Below are 20,669 nucleotides of genomic sequence, written 5' to 3' on the forward strand. Positions count from 1 at the left end.
CTCTGTTTCTCTGTTTTTCTCAGAGTTTCACAATCTTGCAGGGAAGCTTGGAGGAAACCCCAAGTTCTGCTTGCTTTCATGACAACACCATGTGAAAGCAGAAATTCTAAAGAATTTTGACATAAACCCATGGATCTGTGGTGTCCACAGGAAAGAATTATTTAATCTACAACCTTGAGGATTACAGAGGTCCCAGGCAGCACTGTTTAGGGCATTCAAACATGCTATTTTCAGCACAGAAAGACTAACTCCTAATTGCACAACACTTTTTTCAAGAAAAAACACAACTATTTTCGAGTGTACTTGAGTACATCAACATTTCAATGGCTGGAGCTTGGAGCTACAATGCAGGGCTTGTCTTCCAAACTGTGCTCCCAAATTCTGCAAACCACAGACATCCAGAGAGCTCTCAGAAGACCTGTGTGAGAAACTCGATACATCTCACTGGGTGAGGGCCTGAATGTGGTGATTCAGGGGGTGACAGCCTGCTCAGGGGCTCTGTGCAACTGCACCAGTTCAAACCAGCACGAGGGCTCCTACCTTACCCAGGCAGCCAGTCTGAGTCAGTGTCAGGAAAAATAATGTGAGAACTAGGAAGAAATGACACTTACCTCAAGCTGGAAGAGTCCTGCTGGAACTTCTTTCAGTGAATTCTCAGAAAAATCCACTTCTCTCAGGTGATTTTTCCAGAACACAGTCAATGCATCAGGTAGGAATTCCAGTGCGTTTCTAGAGGCTTTACAACATTTCTGGAAAACATAAAAAGCCTCACACTTACAGAGTAGTAATCATCTCTTTAAATAATGTGGTAGATCAGCTGTCACATATCAAAAGCTTTAATAAATTAATTTTAGGTGGTCTCTTTAGATACCTTGATCTAGATAACTTATTTGGCATGCAGGCACATAGGGTTCGCTAAGGAGATGCACTCAACTGCTGGTCAAATTTCTTGATGGGCAAAAACTCCAAAAATTATTTTGAAAATCACCCACCCCTATTTGCTTTTCAACCACAAACACTTCCCCAGAGGATTCTGTTCCCCTGCTGTCCCTGTAAAAATGAGGAATAAAGTCACAATGATGGGTGTGGATACAGATGTCCTAATTTGCCATGGGTTTGGGCAAAGTCACCCCTGGTGAAAGTTGGGTGTTTTGTAAAATGACCCTAACAATACTTCTGCCAGAGGAACCACAGAGAAAATGAACACATCCATGTAAGACACATTTCTAAAACTTTTCCACCAATGCCATCAACATGGTGAGAACAGGGTGGAACCTCAGAAAGACTCATAAACCAAATTTGGCAGGGGCACTCCTAGAGAACAGCCTTTTAAGTATCTGACAGCTTTTTAAGCATCACAGTCAATTTTTTTTTTTTGCATTGTTTCAACAGTTATTTCAGCCTCTGACTTTGTCAGAGCAGTTCAACTTACCAGGGGGCAGGCCCAGGGGTCTGGAAACACTTTCAGCTGATTTCTGGAAACATTCAGCATGTTTAGGGACTTGAAGCAGTATAGAAAAGCCGTTGGAAGCTCCACCAACCTGTTGTCAGAGACGTCAAACTCCTGCAGCTTCCTTAAACCAATCCAATTAGTTGCTGCAAAACATGAAACATTGTGGCCTTGGTATAAGCAGGAGAGCTTTTTAAAGCCCCTTAAGCCATTATTTTAACATTTTGGGTTCTTCCCTAGGGCCCAGCCCTGAAATACAAGGCCAGCACTGGACTGTACGTACTGTTTTCCTCGTCAAACAACTTCTCCAGAGAGTTTTTGGAAGCAATGAGTTTTTTAAGGTTTTTAAGATGTAGGAATCCAGTAGGGAGAGTGGAGAGCCTGTTGCTGGATACATCAACCTCGAGTAATCTGTGAGTACAGAACAATCTCAGTCAGGCATCAGTAAAACACTAGCAAAGCCTCCTGTAGCCACAGACATTTGTTTTACCAGGACAGCTTCAGTTCTGAATGAAAGCGGCTCAAGTGTGCCTCACAGGGCAAAGCATAAAACCCTAATTAGAAAATTAACCCTTCCAGGGAGCAGGGAGAGGTGCTCTGGACAGACAGCAATTCAAATCATTGGTATCAGCCAGTAAATGTCACTCTGAGCCAGCTTAGAGGAGTGGGGCTCACCAGAGCTGGAGCAAAGCAGAGGCAACATGAGACAACACAGGAATAAAAGTTCCCACAACTGTCCTGACAACAAGCTTGGAAACCCTGAGAATGCAGAGGGGCAAATCCTAAGCTAAACCTCACAGAGCAAGAAGCTCCTGCAATGTGCTCTCCCCTCACACAGTCTCCCTCAAGGCCAGTGAGAGCTGCTCTCCCTGCAGGCTCAGCTTTGTGGGGAGCACACACCTTGTGCAAATGATCTCATCGGAGGACTGCACACTGGGTAACTCTGTCAGCTGGTTGTCAGCCAGGCTGAGCTTCCTCAGGTTGATCAGCCCCCATGGGATCACGGAGGGGAGGGACACCAGGCAGTTGGCAGAGAGATCCAGCTCAGTTATCTGACAGGAGATATCGATCAGCCAGTCCAGATCCACCCAGGGCAGCTTGAGGTTTGACCAGTTCACACACAGAGCCTGCATGTGTCAGAGAGAGAAGAGAAAACCACATTAGTGAAATGCCAGTTGGTCTCAGCCTGTGCTACACCACTGGGGATCTGGCAGAGCAGAGCACAGGCCATAAACATTTTGCTCAGTTTCCAATCTGCTTCTAGGAATTAAACTGACTCAGAGATGAAATCATGCCTGGATATCAGCAGCCCCTGCTGTATCTGCTCCAGGATTTCACTCCAAAGACCATGAGCAAGCTCAAGCAGGGGACCTGGACCTCTCCACCAGTCCATATTATCCAGGGCCCAGCATGGACAGAAGAAAGTGTGAACACACAGTTTTCATCAATGCAAGGAAACAACCCAAGGCTTCATTTTCAAGATCACCTCATTGCATTCCAATCCTTGTCCTGAAATGCACATTTTAAAAATTATATTCCCAAAATGTTTTCATAAACTTGTTGTTTTTGACATAACTCATCCCAAAACCAGCCTCAATGGAATGACCGTTAATTCTCCACCAGGAGGCAGCAAGAACACGACAGCAAATTTAATTTGCTTTCTTTTCCAATGCCCAGTATTTAGCTCTTTGGACCTTTAACCCTAAATTTAGAATTAAAAGGAACGAGTTTGGGAAAAGAAGACAAAGAAAAGGGAAACAAAGGCCTGTCTCAAATGCTTATCTGAGACTCAGGACTGATCATGTAGATCTGACAGTTCAAATGTTTTGGTGAATGGAACAAAGGGTAAGTACAAAGAGATGCACTTTTTAGATACTGACAGTAGTTGTACTTAGTGTAGACACTGTGCTTTTCAAACCTTCACTCGTGATGCCTCAGGACAGCCCTGCAAATATGAATGGAAATATTATGCCCACTGTGCCACTGGGGAAACCAAGGCAGGGAGCTCCAGCTGTTTGTTCAAAGCTACATCCAGTGCCATGCCACAAGGCACCCTTGTAAAACACGGCAAGCCAGCAGCAACAAGAAATCAAATTCAGCAGAGTCTCCACTGCTACTGCAAAGTGCACAGCACCCAATGGGAGCTGCCCTGCAACGCTTCCACTCTCACAACAAACATATCCTGCTTTTCTGCCAGATTCCCCATTCTGCACATTTAACAGCTCCTTGCTTAGAAACTCTAAGTTTGAAACTCTAAAATGAAGCTTTCTGAACTTTTCTCTCACCTGTAACACATACCACAAATCCCTTGGCTTAGGAAAAATGTACTTGTCCTTGAGTACACCAAACAGTGCAGCAATAATACAACCTTACAGCCTTCTTTTAGGGGCTGCAAGCAGGACCTTGTGTCTGTGCTGCAGACTGATAAACCATCTCTACTTTGCATTTAGATTGCTGTGTATCATTTCCCTCAAAAATGCAGAGGCATGGCCTCAGGGTGGTTAATGTGATAAGGAGATACCTGTAGAATGCAGATAATGACTTCTCAAACCACAGACAAGATTGTGAAATCCAGCACCTGCTATCAGTGCTGTGGGTTGGTGTCCTGTATCCAGGGCAGTTTCTGAATCCCAGCAATCAGTGCCCTCCTTCCCATGCAGAGACAAGGACTGACAGTGTCTCTGCAAGCTGGAGGACAAGCCAAACCCCTCTACCTGATTTAGAGACAGGGGACCAAATTCAGCTGGTACCAGTAAGCTGGTGTCAGTGGAGTTACCTTAGGGGTTTGGTTGGCTCAGGGCTCTGCAGTGAAATGTTAATTAAGTGAAAGAAATCCCAACAGCAGTGCCACAAAGAGGGGATTTACTCCCAACTCACACTTCTTCACGTGCACTGTTTTCCCAGAAAAGCTGTTTCTCTGATGCCAAACTCACAGAGCTCAGGGCTCAGCCCAACCCCTCTTAGTCTGGGGCTGGGGGTGAACTCTGTGCTAAACCAGGGACAGAGTTCAGAGGATGTTAGCTCAGGGCTGACTGCAGACAGCTCACTGCTCCTCAGAAGGCCAAGGAAAACCTCTGCAGACTCCCCTCTCCTGCCAAAGGTAGAATTTCTCAATACAAGCCCTGAAGACTCAACTGAAATCTACTGCAGCAATGTCAGGGGATGCACTGAGGCAAAGGACTGGAAATTGTGCAGGAGCAAGAAACCCCGCTGCTCTTGGGCAAAGGATCAACTATAAATATCAAAAATATTTACTTAAATCTGAGGCTGTCTGCTAAGGTGATTAAGAGAGGCTGCTGTGCATTTCTCCTAAATGACGTGACGTGCTCCAGAACCTCGCTGCTGCTGTAGATGGGATAATCTGAGGACCTGGATCTGCTCCCTCCATCAACAGCCCTGCTCTGAATCCTGTGTGGGACTGCTGCAGGGCTCTGTGCTGCTGGTGATGTAAGTGAGATTACCAGGATAAAGAAATGAGAGGAGGATCCCACACACACACATACATTTGTATGCCTGAATATAAAACTATTGGTAAAATATTTCCTAGGGAAAATACAGCAGACAAAGCTCTTCTCTGGCCTGTAATGGAAAAATTAACTATATCTCACACAGCACACATTGGAAAGTTACATTTATCTCTCTGCTGGCTACATCTACTGAAGTCTGGAATCTGTGCCTGGCCACTTCATTGCAAAGGCTCTCTTTGGCACTTGTCACCTGTTCCTGTAAAAATGGACCACTTCCCCTCTTTAGCAAAGCTGTGGTTTGCTGTGGGTATAAATTCATGCCAGGAAAGAACACAAAAAGGAGAAACAGATATTAGAAAAATGAGATGAAACTCGTGTTGCCTGAGAAAGGGCAGCTGTGCTGGGTGCAAGGGCTGTCTGGAAGGTGTGGCAGCCAAAAGCAGCTCTCAGGCACATTCTGTGCATAGCTCTGCAGCCACTGCTGTGAAATCCATTGGAGCTCAGCTGTGCTCCAGTGGTTCCACTCAGAGATAGCACAGAAGGACAAACCCTCCCCAAGTTCTGGGCTCTCTCTGAAATGATCAGTGCTTGGTTTGCCCTTCCTGTCCAAGGGGAGAACGCTGTGACATGCAGCTGGCTGCCACACACGTCCCAGTCTCCACACAGCCCAGTTTTGCTTCCTCCCAGTGCAAAATCCATCTCAGGATGAGCCCTCTGAGACAAGAAGAAAGCACCGAGGCAGTTTGTCTGCAGCTGCCACAAAGTTGTGCTGTAAAAAGTTATCAAAGTTATCAGGGTGTGTGAGTGTCACTTCCCAAAGATCTGAGCTCTGCAGACAAACTAGGACAGATCCTCCCCAGTCTGTCCCAGTCTGCCAAAATGAATTCAAAGAGAAAGGATTAAATAAGCAAACATATTAAAAATAAATCGCTACTAGGAGGATCAAGGTCAAGATTCTGTGTTTTTTCTCTGATTTTTTTTTTCTTTTTCTTTCTTTTTCAACCAGGCCATTCTGGCAATTAGCTGATATCTGAAGACTGCTCTCTTCTTTGCTCAGGGTGTGACAACAGCAAAGCTGAGTCATTTTTACAGCAGCTAAGTTAAATATTGCCAGCAAATTCACATAGGAAACAGACCTCTTCCCTGTGATTCAAACATTTATCCTGAGCTTATTCAAGATGAATTATCCAGTTGGATTTCTTTTTTTCTTCTTAAAAACATTTTATCAACTCTTATCTACATCTAGAATTCAGATTCCTTTTGATTATCTGCCAACAAAATTAAGAGTAGCACAAAGAGGGCTCTAAATCTACTGATTGAACCTAAAGGAGTCAAGCTCATTTATGTGGTCTAACACCCAGGGTATCAACAGAAACAGTGAGAGGATTCTGGCAGAAAAACAGAGAATGGAGAAGTTTGTAAAGCTACTAAAAACTCTCTCCTTATTTTAATTTAACACCAAAGCAGAACCAACAATGCTACAAGCTGAGCACACAGATACTCAACTGGATTAGTGAGGGACATCTTTTCACTGCCAAATTTTTGTGGCCCGATGAAAACTGTAAGCATTGAAAGCTCAGGGATTTGATGCTCTTATTCAGTGTGCATTAAACTACACGTTGAGGGGAAAAAATTCAAAATGCCTGATAATAAATTGCTGGAGAACAGTATGAATAATAGAAAATACTATGTGCTTCCCTATAAATTAGTAACAATACCAGGGGGAGACACTTTTTTACTGCTGAGAATCTGAAGTAGGGAAGATATTCAACAGATCATTGCTTTGCTCATGCTCCTTGTTAACAAAAAGCCACCCAAGCCCATTTTTACCTGCACTGTCTGACACAGAAGGGTTCCCATGCTCAGCTCTGTGCCATGCCAACCCTTGGGGACACCACAGAGCTGGTGCCATCACCCTGCAAGCAGGGGGCACAACAGGAACCTAAAGGGAGTGATGACCCTGGGGGCACAGAGGGAATCTGTGCTAGAGGCATCTCAGCTTCTCTGGAAGGCTTTGAGCCCAGAGTTGGTGTTTCCTGTCCCCAGCACACCCTGGCTCACACGATGGTGTTTAAATTGCCCCACAGAAGCTGTGGCTGTGCCTTGCACAGCGATGCCATTCAAAGCCTTGATGTTTCACACCCTGTAATTCAGCACCAAAGCCACTTGGCTTTCTAAAAGGGCAGCAAACCACAAGGCTCTCAGCTGAGGAGAAGATCAGCAGCCACATGGCATGCAAAGACAATTTTCAACTATTAACATGATGCCCCTTCAAAACAACATCTCCTCAGGCAGATAAATGGTTACTTACTGTTTTTGCTGGAGCACTACCTGGTAGTGGGGTTGTCTCAATGAAATACTTCCTCAGAAGGTGTTTGCTGGATTCAGGGCTGTCCATCAGGATGTAGGAACAAAAGAAAGCTCCATTCCTCAACAAAAACACAGCTACATCTTCATTCCCTTGGGAGAAAAGCAGATTGTTTGCTCCCTTCACCTCAGGTAAATGAACCAGCAGGGAGCTGAACAGAAATCCTGGGAAATAACCACTTCTGAAAAAAAACTGTGGGGGTGTGCAAAAAGGAAACTGAACTGTGTAAAGGCTGTTTCCTCCAGTGGCAGGACTCAGTTTGGTCAAACTGAGACAGCAAAGATACTGTGTAAAAGTGCTGGCCCAGGCTCTTTCTTTTTTCTCTTTTTTCCCATCTTATTAAACTACACACACAGCTGTGCTTTGAAGTGCAAATTATTCAGCCTAAATCAAGCATGTGTGCCAGAGTGTCCATAACAATAATGCTTTTACTTGCAAGGATTCTGAATTTTAAGGGTCTTTTCCTTAGGAGTTTATAGAGGAAAGTTCAGCCTCTCAGTATTTACAGCAATCTAACTTCCCAAGGCCCTGACTCCAATTTGGCTGAGTCGACAGATTCAGAGCCAGTTTTACTTTAATTCATCCTGCTGGAAATCCAACTGCAGACACGGCATGGATACCATCCTGTGTGTGAACAGCTCAGCCCGTTCTCTGCAGAGCTGGCAGGAAAGGGGCAGACAGTGGAAGCATGCAGACACACACCTGCCTTTATCGCAGCGTAGAGGGGCAGGCGGATGAGGACGGGGAACTCGTTCCTCCTCACTGCACAGCTCTCTGGGTCAGCACTGTAGGCACGGATCAGGAGCTTGACAATGTCCAAATGGCCCTGCTGGCAGGCTATGGCCAGCATCCAGTTCAGGAGCTGCTGGCAAGTGTTGGGACCTACCAAAAACACACAAAATGTGACTTAGTTGGCGCCACCGAGCTGTGATGTATGAGGAACAGCCACGGATAATGGCTGAGCAAAGGGGTTTGGGACAGGGTGAAGCTCCTGAGGATGAAAGGAACAGCTTGCACTGCAAAAGTGTGTCAGAGAAGGGCCCTAAGCTGGTCAGGCACAGCTTTCAGCTTTGCTTAACTGTTCTTTACCCACCCAAACAGTGGGTGAATTTTTTTGTCTGCCTCTGACTTAAGCATTCACAAGGCATTTATCTGCTAAAACACCAGCAGATAAATAAACATCTGACCCCAAAGAGGGATGATCAGGACTGTCTTGGCATTCAGATCCAAACAGACATTAGATCCAAAAACCCAAGATTGGCCACTTCTTCCAAGATCATGAGAGGGGATACAAAGAATGGGGAAAACCAGGTAAGCTTTCATGTTATTGAATGAATAAAATAAACAAAAGGAAAAAAGCTTCAGTCAACAAAAAGGGAATTGTTTTAGCTTGTTTTTGCTGCAACATGAAGTCTCCCACAAAAACTTTCATTTCCCCTTCAAATATTTCATTTCAGGTCAACTCTTCACTATTAATTCACAGTAAAGTCAGACAAATGTCATTTAAAGCTAAAAACTAAAACACTATGTTCTGATTTTTGCATGAATTTGCTGAAGTCTTAGTCATTCTCAAACTGCTTTTTTTTTTTTTTTTTTTTTTCAAAAATAACGTTTTCCTGTAGAACACCACTTTTCTCCAGGTGTGCCTAATTCTGGACATGCAACTAAATGCCCAGGACCGAATTATTTCTGCTAACAATAGGCAGTTCTCAAATCTCCCCTGATTCCCTGTAATGCCTCCATATCCTTTACAAATTCACATCCTCTCTGAAACATTTACAGGAACATCCACAAGCCCAAGTTTTACATGTCAAGGCTTTTTTGCAGCTTATCCATGTGGAAATTACATCTCTCTTTGCATTCTTAACAACTCCACTAAATCCCTCACCCTCCTGCTACAAAAAATGGGCTTCACTTAAGCTGTAAGCCACAAGTAGTTCTCAGTGTTCCAGGGAGAATCACTGCAGTGCAACAGCCAAATTGCAAATTTATGTAATTTATATCCAAGTCCTGTGATTGGTTTCTCTGTAACTTCCCAAAAAAACAGCTGGAAGGTCCTGCATAAAACTTTCTGAAAGCTGCTGTTTGTACAGAGCTCCTCGCCTGACCCCCCTGAAGCAAGAGTTGGAGGGAATTTGGTCACTTCTAAACTGAGCTAAGTTTCCAGAAACTACTTTAGTCACTTTTCATTACTCAGTGCATTATATTAACATAATTTAATTTTTCTACTAGGTTACTCAGCTTCCTTTCTGGCTGAAGGAAATATTACATTTAATTGCATCCCCCAAACTGGAACATTTATTTTGCTTACCAGTGCTCCAACAGGACACCAAATAAGCAGGTTTCCCAACAGGTTATTCCTGTTCTCAGTGAGGCCATTGGAAACTATTTAGTCCCAGTGAGGAGCTAGAGTTCTATTCAGGTTAAATATTGCAGAAGCCAGCTTTGCTCTTGTGTTACTGCAGTGTCTGAGGTCAAGGATTTGCCCCAGATGTTCTGCAGGACCTCTGGGCCCCAAATGCATGGAAGGTCCCAGGGAGAAGCAGTTGCCAAGCTCAGAGAACACTGAGAGAGCAACAGGGACCTAAACACAGCACCTGGTCCTGAGTCAGAGTTCTGCCCCCACTGCTGCCTTAGGAATCGTGTCTGAATCAAAAAAATGTCTCTGCTCCAAAATAATTACTACAATAAAACTTAAGTAAAATGTAATTATTATTCTAAAGAAGGAATTCCCCTGAAAGTCCCCAAAATGTCAAGCAGAGAACAGAGTGGGTGTCAGCTGTGCACCCAAAGTGTCCCTGACCAGTCAGGCCACTCTGCCAGCACCACTGAGGCTGTTGGATCAGCAGTGGGATGATGCTGCATCCTGAAAATCCCCTAATCTCCCTGTAGGGTCTGGGATGTTACCCAGCTGTGAGGCCTGACAGGAATGAACTGTCTCATTGGCATCTTCCTCCACTTCCAGCCTGCAAACATGGAATATTTTTATGTATGTGTTTCTCTTCCCCAGGGGGAAGTTTCCTTCAAGCACAGCAGAGATCTGATCCCGCACGCACTTTCCCATGACTAAACCCCTCCCTTTCCAAGGAATGCCAAAAAACCCAAATGCCTGCTTGGAGCTGCAGCACACAGCTCCTGAAAAACTCGAGGGAAGGCAGGGTCAGCCCAGGGCTTACCATGCAGGGAATCCAGCAGCTCCTTCACGATGTCCTTGTGCCCAAAATACGCCGCCACCACGGCTGCATTGTCATCGTTGGGCTCTGTTGGTAACACCACCAACGCCTCCTTCAGCAGGTACCTCACTGCCTGCAGGTCCCCATATGCTGCTGCAATGCCTAAAAGCTGACACTGGTGAAGGAAACACAGCAGAAGAAACTCTCTGTTAAAGGCAGCAGGCAGAGAAAGAGCATTTCTAGAGCTGTAAGGGTTTATTTGTGCCCATGCCAAGGCATGTCCACTGTCACTGTGGTTAATAGAAAATGTCATAAACACTAGTGGCCATTGTAATCATTGTTGATAAATTTATTATGTTGATTTGTTGGGGTTTGTATTTTAGTTTTTTGTATGGTTTTCCACATAATTTGTTGGGCTTTGTATTTTAGGGGTTTTTGTATGTTTTTTTACATTAGTGCCCGAGGCACAGAACAGTGAGTATAAACCCATTCTTCATGGACCAACAGAAAAAGCATTTGCACAGCTCAGCTGCAAAATGCAGTATTACCTGTTCTGGAGATGGCCACTGTGACTGGACTTGACATGCAGGGAGCCTCCCAGAACACTCACATCAGCTCTGTGCAAAGAGCAGGCCCAAAAGGAGGGCTCTCAAGGCAGAGCAGTGCAGAAGCTGGCACAGAGCTTGTGATAAAATTCCACACACAGGCAGCAAAATCTTCCCAGGGGGCCGTTAACCATCTTTGCACTGATGGGGGAATACATTTTTTGCTAAGTCTGTAAACTGCTTCCTTTTTACAGGGAAAAATGCATTTCCCTGTTTGGTGACCACAGCAGCAGCACCCCTCCTCACACAGCCTGTGCTCCTACAGACACTGCTCCCTGTGGTCTGCCTCATCTTCCTGATCTGTGTTTTCAAGGTCAAACTGTTCCTGAACATGCTCCTGCAGAGCCCCACACAACCATCCATGCCTGGGACCCACACAACCAAACGGATTTTCTCCATGAAAAAACGACAGAAAACAGCAGCATCTTGAAATTTTGGCATCTTTGCCAATAAAATCTGAGAGAGAGCAGCAACCCAACCCAACCTTTTCCACTTGCAGTGCAGTCTCCTCACAGGACAACCTAATCAACTCTTGGGCCTTGCTGGTGTCCCCAGCTTTGTAGGCATCCTGGATGCTTTCTGTCACAGGGGTCTGGGTGACGGAGACGTCGCCACTCGTGGACTGTTTGCCACCCATGTCCACAGTTCCTGCAGGGAAAACAGCAAAGAGAAGTCAGGGAGAAGTGCCTGCTCATTACCCATGCACAGCCACAACATCAGTGAATCCTGGGAATAAAAGAAGTTGGTGATTTTCAGTGGAATTGTTTGCTGCACGCAATAGAGCCTGATAAGAGAAAGTGATAAATGCTAAAGTTCCTCCCAACGGGGACACGAAACTGAGAGGGGCAGAGTTCCCCAATGGTTTCCAGAGGTGGTTTCCAAAGGAAGGTGTGGAAGCTCACACATGTGGACACATGAACCCTTCATCTCCTGGCACACTCCTCCTCCTGCTGAGGAGCCAGGGAAGAGAAGGAATTGCATGGGACTGGCACCTGCAGGAATTGTGACATAGGCAGGAATCTGAAAGGCAAATCTGGATTTACTGGCCTTGCTTTAGTCACACTTCACTCCTGACAACAGCCCGGCAAAATCCCACTGTCCTCCAGCATTTTCAACCTCTACAAGTGTGAAATAAAAGAAATTGGAAATATTTACTCTGGGAAAAAAAAAGTAAAAGGAGATTATGCAAGATGTCCAGTGTCACCTTAATCAATTCTGGAGAATCTCCTAGACCAGACTTTCTTCTCCTAAATGGTGTTGGGAGCCAGAAGAGCTTTTAAGTGTCAGGGATTAAAAGCTGCAGCCATTAGAGAAGATGCTTTGGTGGGTGGCTAATGAGGCAGGCAGGAAGTCTCACACCCAGCCATTCCCCAACTACCAGAACAGGGAAAGCTGCATTAAAGTCACTGAAATACAAGATGTTTTCAGGTCTACTCCTGAACAACAACCAAGACAGAGGAAAAAAGCATTTTCCACTTGAAAAAAAATGGTTTTTTCCTGCTAAAATATAATGAATTATTATTGCTTATTTACAACTGGTTAAATACAGCACTTAAGCCCACAGTTCTTCACATGTATTAACAAGGATTTATTTATTTTTTAAATAGACATATATGTCACACAGGGCCTAGTTTAATGCAGCCTGGAAAGAGAAGTAAATTTGGAGCAATCTATAACTGTCAGTAAATATCTTTGAATAATGCAGCCTGAATCACCAGTAGGTTCTGACTAACACTTCTCATCAATTATTTAAACGAAGCTCAAATCACTCAGACATCGGAGATGGCTCCAGAGCTCGGTGCCATTAAAAGTGTGCCCTCACCAATAACCTTTCCCAGATGATGCACAACCTGTGAAGGACAAGGAGCAGAAATCAAGGCCCATGAAAGTGGGGTTAAATTACAGCACAATAAACAGCATTTCAGAGTTCACATTAATGGGTGTAGTGCTTCCATAATTCTGTAATTTTAGGGAGTATGTGGGAAAAAAAATTATTCCTGCATTTGGTTCAGTCTTTTAAAGCACACCACACACCTATAAGGGATCACTAAAAATATCACATATAATTTCATTTTCATTTTCATGGACACCAAAGATAGGAAAAAAATATTCTTAGGCAAGTATGTTTAAAGGATGATAGAAAGGAGAACTTCAGAGCAAAATAGCTCTCCAGTCAAAACAACTCAGAACTGGACTAAGAAAATTCAAGAAGTACAGATCCCAGCAAACACTGCAGTTACTGGAACAAGCAGCCTCCCCTCTTGGCACCCTGTGATGAAATCCTGAACCTAGAGAGAAGCTCTGGAATTCCCCTTGGAGGAAAAAATGCCTCACATCAGAGATACAAACCAGCTGGAAAGCTCCTCAGCTTCCTGCTCAAGGAGCCCTGCACACCAGGGCTGACAGAGCAGGGCAACTTCCATCTGCTTCCTACAAATTGCAGAAAGGAGGGACAAATTTTACTCAATTCCAGCCTCAATCCTGATTTTAGAGACTGTCACTCAATTTTAGAGATTTTAGAGACTGTCATCTGCAGCCATTCCAGATGTAAAAGCACACCCTTTCTGCCAAAGAATTGAGCAGGACCATCTCTCTTTGATTTTAAATCATGGCCTGGGAGGGTGGAAGTACAAGAATCTCACAGTCAGAGATTCATCAGATCCTGGTGTCACATTCCCCTCAAGCAGAGAGGTCTCCAGCCACCCTCCCACACACAGAACTGGGAATAAAGGAAGTTTGAAAGGAGCATTTTCCACCTCTCCTGCTGGAGCCGCCCCAATCCAACAGCACAAGAAGGGTCACAGGGTTGTGGGAAGGAGGAACTCTGCCTGCTTGACCCCAACTCAACACCACTTCTGTGTTTTGCCCAAGGACTACTTCACAAAACAACTCAGCCAATGTGTTGGGCTTCCCCTTACACTTTTGGCCCCCCTGAAATCCTTTGTGGTGCAATGGCTCAGTCACAACCCCTGGTGCCACCAGCCCTGGAAGAACATGGGCTGGCCATGAGTTAGGTGTAGAATTGTGGGATCTCCAGGAACTGGAAGGTCACACCTGGCTCCATGGAGCTTATTGCCAGAACAATCTTCAGTGTATTCATTTTAGTCCTTAAACTCAATTTCAGTCTTGTTTTAGGGAAACTTTTATTGACCAAATAAAAACTGCTCAGTTTTGAATATCTCAATTCATCAAGCAGAATTCAATAAGGGTTTCACTGAGTGTAAGAAATCTGGGCAATTCTACTGTTGGAAACCAATATTTTTATATGAAATATTCTTGGCAGCAAGATATTGCTACCCATCTCAAATTTCTTACACCAAAACTTCCTTCTATGATTCCATTCTGCAGGGTAAATTGACCTCCTGCCTTAGGCCCGAGGGAAGAAGCTGCCAAAGGTCTCCAGCAAAAAACAATCCTTGTGACTATCAACTGGAAGCCTGAAAAGTGCAAAACTGGTGAGATACAGGTAAAAAAGTTTGCAACAGCTGTACTCATATGGTGCTGTCAGATTTTAGTAGAGCTTTCAGAGGTTAAATGAGACAAGGTTGGCTGTTCATTCCCAAATTTTGAAAAAGTACAAACACCATCCAAGGCAAAGTTAACATCTGACCAACAGAATTACCCAGTTCACAGAAGACTTCCTGGTGACTTAGTAAATGATATATTGGCTTCTGAAAAACTAGGGCAAATTAAGAAGCAGCATGTTCTATAACCTTCATTTATACTCACCAGTGGGGGGAAAATAAATAAGGAAAACTACATTTTACTGACTAAAGACTGGTTATTTCTACAAGATGCATGACTGACCTACCATCAGCAGTGCCATTCGTGTAGGCTGGGAATAACGTTTTGCCAATACATGCACCAGCCATTTTTAGCAGAAATCTGGGCTGAAATCCAAAGAAATTCTGCTCTGCTTTTAACCTCACATGTCTCCTGCTCCTTGCCTGAGCTCCTCATGGCTCTCCTGTCAGAGCCACCTCAGTCACAGCCAGCCCTGAGCAATACTGGAGCTCAGGAACGCTGAACCTCTGCTTTTGGACTTGATTGTGCAACACGCTGAGCATTTGAGCCCAGATGTAGCAAAGGGCTGCAAATTCTTGGATTTTATGGATTTAGGAACCAGCTTGTGCACACTGCACACAGGGTCTGTGTTCCTGCACTTTCTGTGTGCAAGGGATGATATCCCAGCAGGACTTCTCGGATATTCCTGTACTATCCAAGAAACTCCAGAAACTTTACACACCCAGTGACACATTTTTTAGTTTCTGCTTTATTGCACACAGATCTGGGCAGTTCCTGTGCTGGCACAGGCTCCTCTGAGAGCACTGCCCCAAAGCAGCACCAAAAACAGATAAATGAAGCCTATTTGAACTGAGAAACCTCTGGGTTTTTTTCTCTCACACCTTTGAACATCTATGAAAATAAAGCCATGGAGTTTACTCTTTAATATGCAGCCTCTGCATCATATTTGTTTAACCTCTCTATAAATCCACAGCTTCTTTTCTTCACTTGTTTTCTACTAAAAAAGCTGTAAGCAAACCCAGGGCTGTTTGTGGGGGGAAAGGGGATGCATCTGCTGACACTAAAAATGCATCCATCATCTATTCCTCACAACACTTAACAGCTTGTACAAAAACGACTAACTCTGGAATTATTTCTCTCTTGATTTCAATGATTTATGCTTTGGAAATACCTTTTAAGTGTGGCTTTGCCGTAACAGCCCTGTATAAAAGCTAAGGGCAAGACTAATTTTCTTTTACAAAATATCCCAATGAAACCAGAGGTTATCAATAAAAAAGCAATGTTATTTTATTGCCATTAAAAGGGCACAAGGTATCACTTTTAATGTGCACAGACTGCTGGCCCGGCTCAGAGAAACAAAATAAAAATAAGCCTTTTTAGTAATAAAGAGTACCATGAGAATTTTAGGGTCATGTGTAGTTAGACCCTGTCACAGGCCTTATTATAACAGCAGGTGGAAAAAAACCCTCTAAAATTCCTAAATTGACAGAATGCCATCAGTAAAAGGGGAGGGTTTGCAGGTCAGTGCTGTGAATCAGCAAAGAGCTGCATAACAAAGCAGCACAATGCACAGATGATTATTTCTTTATAGCCCAAATCACTGCATCTCTGACACATAAACTGACAAGAGTTTGTAAATGCCACATTAGGCCCCTCCATAACCAGCAGATCTTTGGCAACGAGGTAGGATATTTTTATTTAGCAGACCAAGATATAAATGAGATGCTTTAACCCAGGATAAGCCAGGATAAGCTAACCTCCTCCAAAAGCAGAATTACAACAATAATACAACTTGAAAACTGCTACTGACCTTGTCATAATGTGTGCAGGTATTTCCAGAGCCGGGAGCAAATCAAGCTGATGCTTTAACAGAGCATCCCCCCAGCGATGCCCAACTCAGCTGTCAATTCCTGGGACTGATAACCACCCACCTCTGCTCCAGCCCCAGCAGCTCCTGCAGTGGCCACTGGATGGAATGGCTGGCTGGCTGCTCCTTTGTCTGAATTAACCACCACAGTTTAGCCCTGACAGATATTTTCATCTCCCTGTCCCATTACAGCGAAATCCAAGCCTCTGGTGCAGAGGATGTGGGGATGGGGGTGGGCAGGGAGGCTGAGCTCACACATTAATTCCTCAGCAGCACCAGATGGCTGCAGCTCACCCTCCACAGCCTAATCTTTTGCCATTTTGACTTCTGAGTGCTGCCACTGCACAGCTGAAAAACAGGACAGGGATGAGGGTGAAGATGTAGAGAATATTTAAAGCCAGCACCTCCAAACATTCCAAAACTCACCAGTGTCACTGAATGTTTTTCAATACTACACCACAAAAGCTCTGCCCAGCTGGTTTGCAAAATTAATGGAAAGCCATGTTATTTCTGAGTCTCTGCAACAGATTCACGGATCCTGTGCTGCTCTGGAAAACTTCAGGCTAACAAACTGAGCAGCAGCCAACAGGAAGGCCCCAGTGACTTCAGAGGATGATGGATCTGCCCTACATTGTATTTTCCTATTAGATGGGTAAGAAAAATTTTTCAGTCCTCTGGAAATTTTTGAGATACTGAAAAATCCCATCCCAAACAAGGAAGAAAACCCTGGGCTCTTCAATAAAAAATAAAGAAATAAATTTTTCAGTCAGCCCTAGTGGGTAAAAATGTTTTATGAAGCAAAGGTATGGTTTTGGGTTCCTTCTCTAATTAGCTGACACTTCAAGGTTTCATTTTTTTAAAAAATAGTTAAAAGATTATGTTCATTCATTTTTTAGAAGATAAAGCCACAGACCAAGGTGCTCCCCCATCTGCCCACATTGCCAGAAGCTGGCTCAAAACCATCCTGCAGCAAGAAGCCAGTGATCTGCTTTGCCTTTTCTCAGATTTAGGTGAAATATATGTGGCTCAACCAATTGTGCTTTAAAATATTCCTGTCAGGATTCAGAAATGGCCAGAACTACCAATAAATCCCCCTGTGAGAAGACACTGAGAACAGGGTGGTTTATCTGGGAAGCTCCAAATCCCTACTGGAGAGCCTGTGCCAGAACTGGGTCATGGCCCCTCTGACCCTAATTAATATTTCCCACAACAAAGGGGATGTGCCAGCTTCTCAGGACAGTGGGAGCCCTCCACACACTTTTTCTGCCTATTTCCTGTGGTTCCATTTCCCCCAAACATCCATTATTTCAGCTAATTAAAGGAGTGGCTCTGCACTAAGCTCTGCACTGAGCTGTGCCTGCCAAAGGCACTGGAAAAGATGATGTGCTGAGCACAAAAGCCACCCACATCTACAAGAGCCCACAATCAATGCTCACTGCCCCAAAAGGAGGCTCTAAACCCCAAAAGAAACCAGATATGAAACACAGAGGAGTGCTTCAAAGGCAAAAATCCAGTGCTGAAGGGATCTTTTTCACTATTACTGCAGCTTGTGGAAGTATTTTGAAGCTGTTTACATGCCAGCACCACACACACATGGTGCTGATCTGCACTGAACATTTTCCAGCAAGCACCCAGGGCACGCTGACAATTTTAGGTACAGTTGTGTAAAGTGAACAATTATCACCAGAATCATTGGAAATTTACTATTTATAACACTTTTAACCTGCAAGGAAAAAAAGCATTTGCTAGTGCAGCTTTGAAAGGAAAATATGAAGTCCCGGGTGGAAAAGGCTCTGGACTGCTGCCTTTTCTCTGGGCTCCAGGACAGAGTTATGAGAAACAGACGCCTCCAAAGGCTTCAGCTCCACACTTACACAACCATTTCTTCATCATCCAGGATAGTGAGGGAAGGGGGAACAGAAAAGCCTCAAATCCTGCTAACAGCAGCATCTGGGCAGTGCCAGATCTGGGCAGGCTCCTGCATTTGTGTGTGCACCTCCCAAATTCCTGGGACTCTGGGGATTGTTTGTGTTGTCCAAGAAGGTAAAATGAAACTGAGCTGGTTATTCTTTGCTGAAGGACAAAAGAGGCTGCACAAAGGCATTGCAAGGCAATGGGGTCAGAGAGAGCACAATATGGAATATGAGCATCAGAACAAACCCTCGTGGCACTGTGCAAACCAGGCTGGAAAGTGGAAAATAGATCCAGGGTCACTCATGATACCTGCAGCTATCCATGGAAAAGGAACAAGGGGTTGGGACATGCCTCTCCTCAGCAAGAGCACAGGATGCTCCCCACTGGTTGGTTGTGCAGAGCAGTTCCACTTCCACTGCTCTGGGCTGTACCTGCTGGGAGAGGAGCAGGATTCCCTCACACAGGGCAAAACCTGCTCTCACAGAGGGTGGGAATACCCCCAGCCCTCCAGCAGTGCCCTCTTTGGGGTGCAAAGGACCAGCAAAGCCCAAAGAGAACAGTGATGCTGTCACTGCCACCCCAAAGAGAAGCTTTGAGAGCTCCAAATGGCCAGAGAGTTGCTGTATTGAAAATACGAATGACTCAGCTCTGGAGTGAAAGTTTCTATTTTTGTCTTTTGGCCTCAGTGATTTGGTTCCCATCCTACAGCTTGAATCATTCAGAAATGTGCTTCTGCAGGCAAGGCCAGCTATGCCACTCTTGCTTTCCAAATTTTAAATTGGAAGATATACATTAAGCATGCAGGAGCACGACAACACTTTTGGATTTTCTTTGTGCTCGTTTCCAGGAATGGCTGGAAATGGAGGATTGTTAAATGGTGAAAGGTGTCTCCAGTGAGACCATTCCTGTCCAACTGAATCAAATATTACAGCCATGAAACCAAACCAAGATTGGACTTCATCTGAAACTTCACAAAATAAAATTTCATGGCTAACTTTCTTCTGATCTCTTCCCTAACATTCAAGCTTTCATCAGAAGGGAAAAAATCTCACACACCAACGTTTTCTCTCTTTCAATTTGCTCAAAATTTTTCTTCTAAAAAAATTAAAACATTAATTATTTATTTTGGGGAAGCACCACCTCATGGCCAGCCCACTTCTGCTGCTTGGACACATATTTAAAACTTGCTTTAGAAGAAGCAAATGCTTTTAGCCCCAGCTGTGAGAGGTTTGCTGCATGTAAGTGAGAGGAAAATGGGCCCAAGGTCTCTGCTCAGGTCTCTTCTGAGCATAAATCTTCTACCAGCTCCACCAAAGACACATCCAGAGGTCCCACACCTTCTCTGAGTTGGGAAAAGCAGCTCCTAAGCTTGTGTTTCACTTTAATAACACATGTAAACACCTTCCTCAATGGAAAATCCATTTACAGCACTGCAACCCCACCGCTGGTCAAAACTAAGAGCACAAAAGCAGCCAAAATCTGTCTCTCCAGAAAGACAGAAGGTGTAGGTGTGTGACACCAGGACACTGACCCACACACTCCTTTCAGCTCTTGGTCTAAAGTTTGAAGAATGAAAGAATATTTTTATTAAAAGACTGATATGTTCAGGAGACACATATAAAGGAAGAAGCCTTTCAAGAGATTTGAGGGGGCAAACATCCCACGCAGCAAAATCCAAGCTTAGCACATGTTAGACACAGTTCAATGAGCTTCTTCACTGTGCCTGCTTGACTAATAAAATACTCCTTGCTACCCTCACTTCTCATTTATCACTAAGACAACCACTCTGGATCAGTTTAAAGTGTTGCATGCAGAGAAAAAGAAAATGCAATCAAGATATTGGATATGGTTGGCATGAGGAGCCTTGAAGGGACAATTTGGCAACAGCAGAGCCAAGGGAAGTGCAGAGGTGGGAACGGCTCCAGGAGAAAAGGGATGGATGGGTTAGTCTGGAGAAGAAAACAAAAAAAATCTAAATAAAACAGTGAAGGAAATGGGGCTTCACTCCAGCTCCTACTGAGCTCAGTGTGAGCACTTCCCACTTCTGACAGTTCTCCCAAGGAGCCGGGGAAGATCCTGGTTTCACAGGGAGGATCACCAGGACAGCTGTGGCTGCAGCAGAACAGAAACCTGATGGAAAATCTTCTGCTGTTGGCCCAGACAGCCACCAAAGCTTCAACGGGGCTACCAAAAAAACCCATAAAACCTTCCCCTACTGTGACAAAACCTACAAGAGGCAGAAATGCCTGCTTTGGCAGAGGGGTATTTTGTCCTCCTGGGAATATCAGCACCCATTTCAG

At 44.4% G+C, this 20,669-nt stretch overlaps 1 protein-coding gene across 4 annotated transcripts in view; it reads right to left on the reverse strand.

Moving 5' to 3' along the window:
* The window catches only part of LRRK1 (leucine rich repeat kinase 1), a 72,729-nt gene that overhangs the window by 41,599 nt on the left and 10,461 nt on the right, over nucleotides 1-20,669 (reverse strand). For 3 of the 4 annotated variants that reach the window (XM_074549172.1, XM_005483470.4, XM_005483471.4), the window contains 8 exons: nucleotides 11,548-11,711; nucleotides 10,462-10,633; nucleotides 7,988-8,167; nucleotides 7,229-7,377; nucleotides 2,351-2,577; nucleotides 1,734-1,861; nucleotides 1,433-1,596; nucleotides 612-749 (listed from right to left, as the gene is read on the reverse strand). In XM_074549172.1, the coding sequence (XP_074405273.1) occupies nucleotides 612-749; nucleotides 1,433-1,596; nucleotides 1,734-1,861; nucleotides 2,351-2,577; nucleotides 7,229-7,377; nucleotides 7,988-8,167; nucleotides 10,462-10,633; nucleotides 11,548-11,711 (1,322 nt within the window). Of the gene's footprint in view, nucleotides 1-611; nucleotides 750-1,432; nucleotides 1,597-1,733; nucleotides 1,862-2,350; nucleotides 2,578-7,228; nucleotides 7,378-7,987; nucleotides 8,168-10,461; nucleotides 10,634-11,547; nucleotides 11,712-16,398; nucleotides 16,862-20,669 lie in introns of those variants that run through there. The other variant, XM_014264652.3, reaches the window with a different exon arrangement.

This window comes from Zonotrichia albicollis, chromosome 11, assembly GCF_047830755.1.
Source record: "Zonotrichia albicollis isolate bZonAlb1 chromosome 11, bZonAlb1.hap1, whole genome shotgun sequence".
In the NCBI taxonomy this organism is placed as follows: Eukaryota; Metazoa; Chordata; class Aves; order Passeriformes; family Passerellidae; genus Zonotrichia; species Zonotrichia albicollis.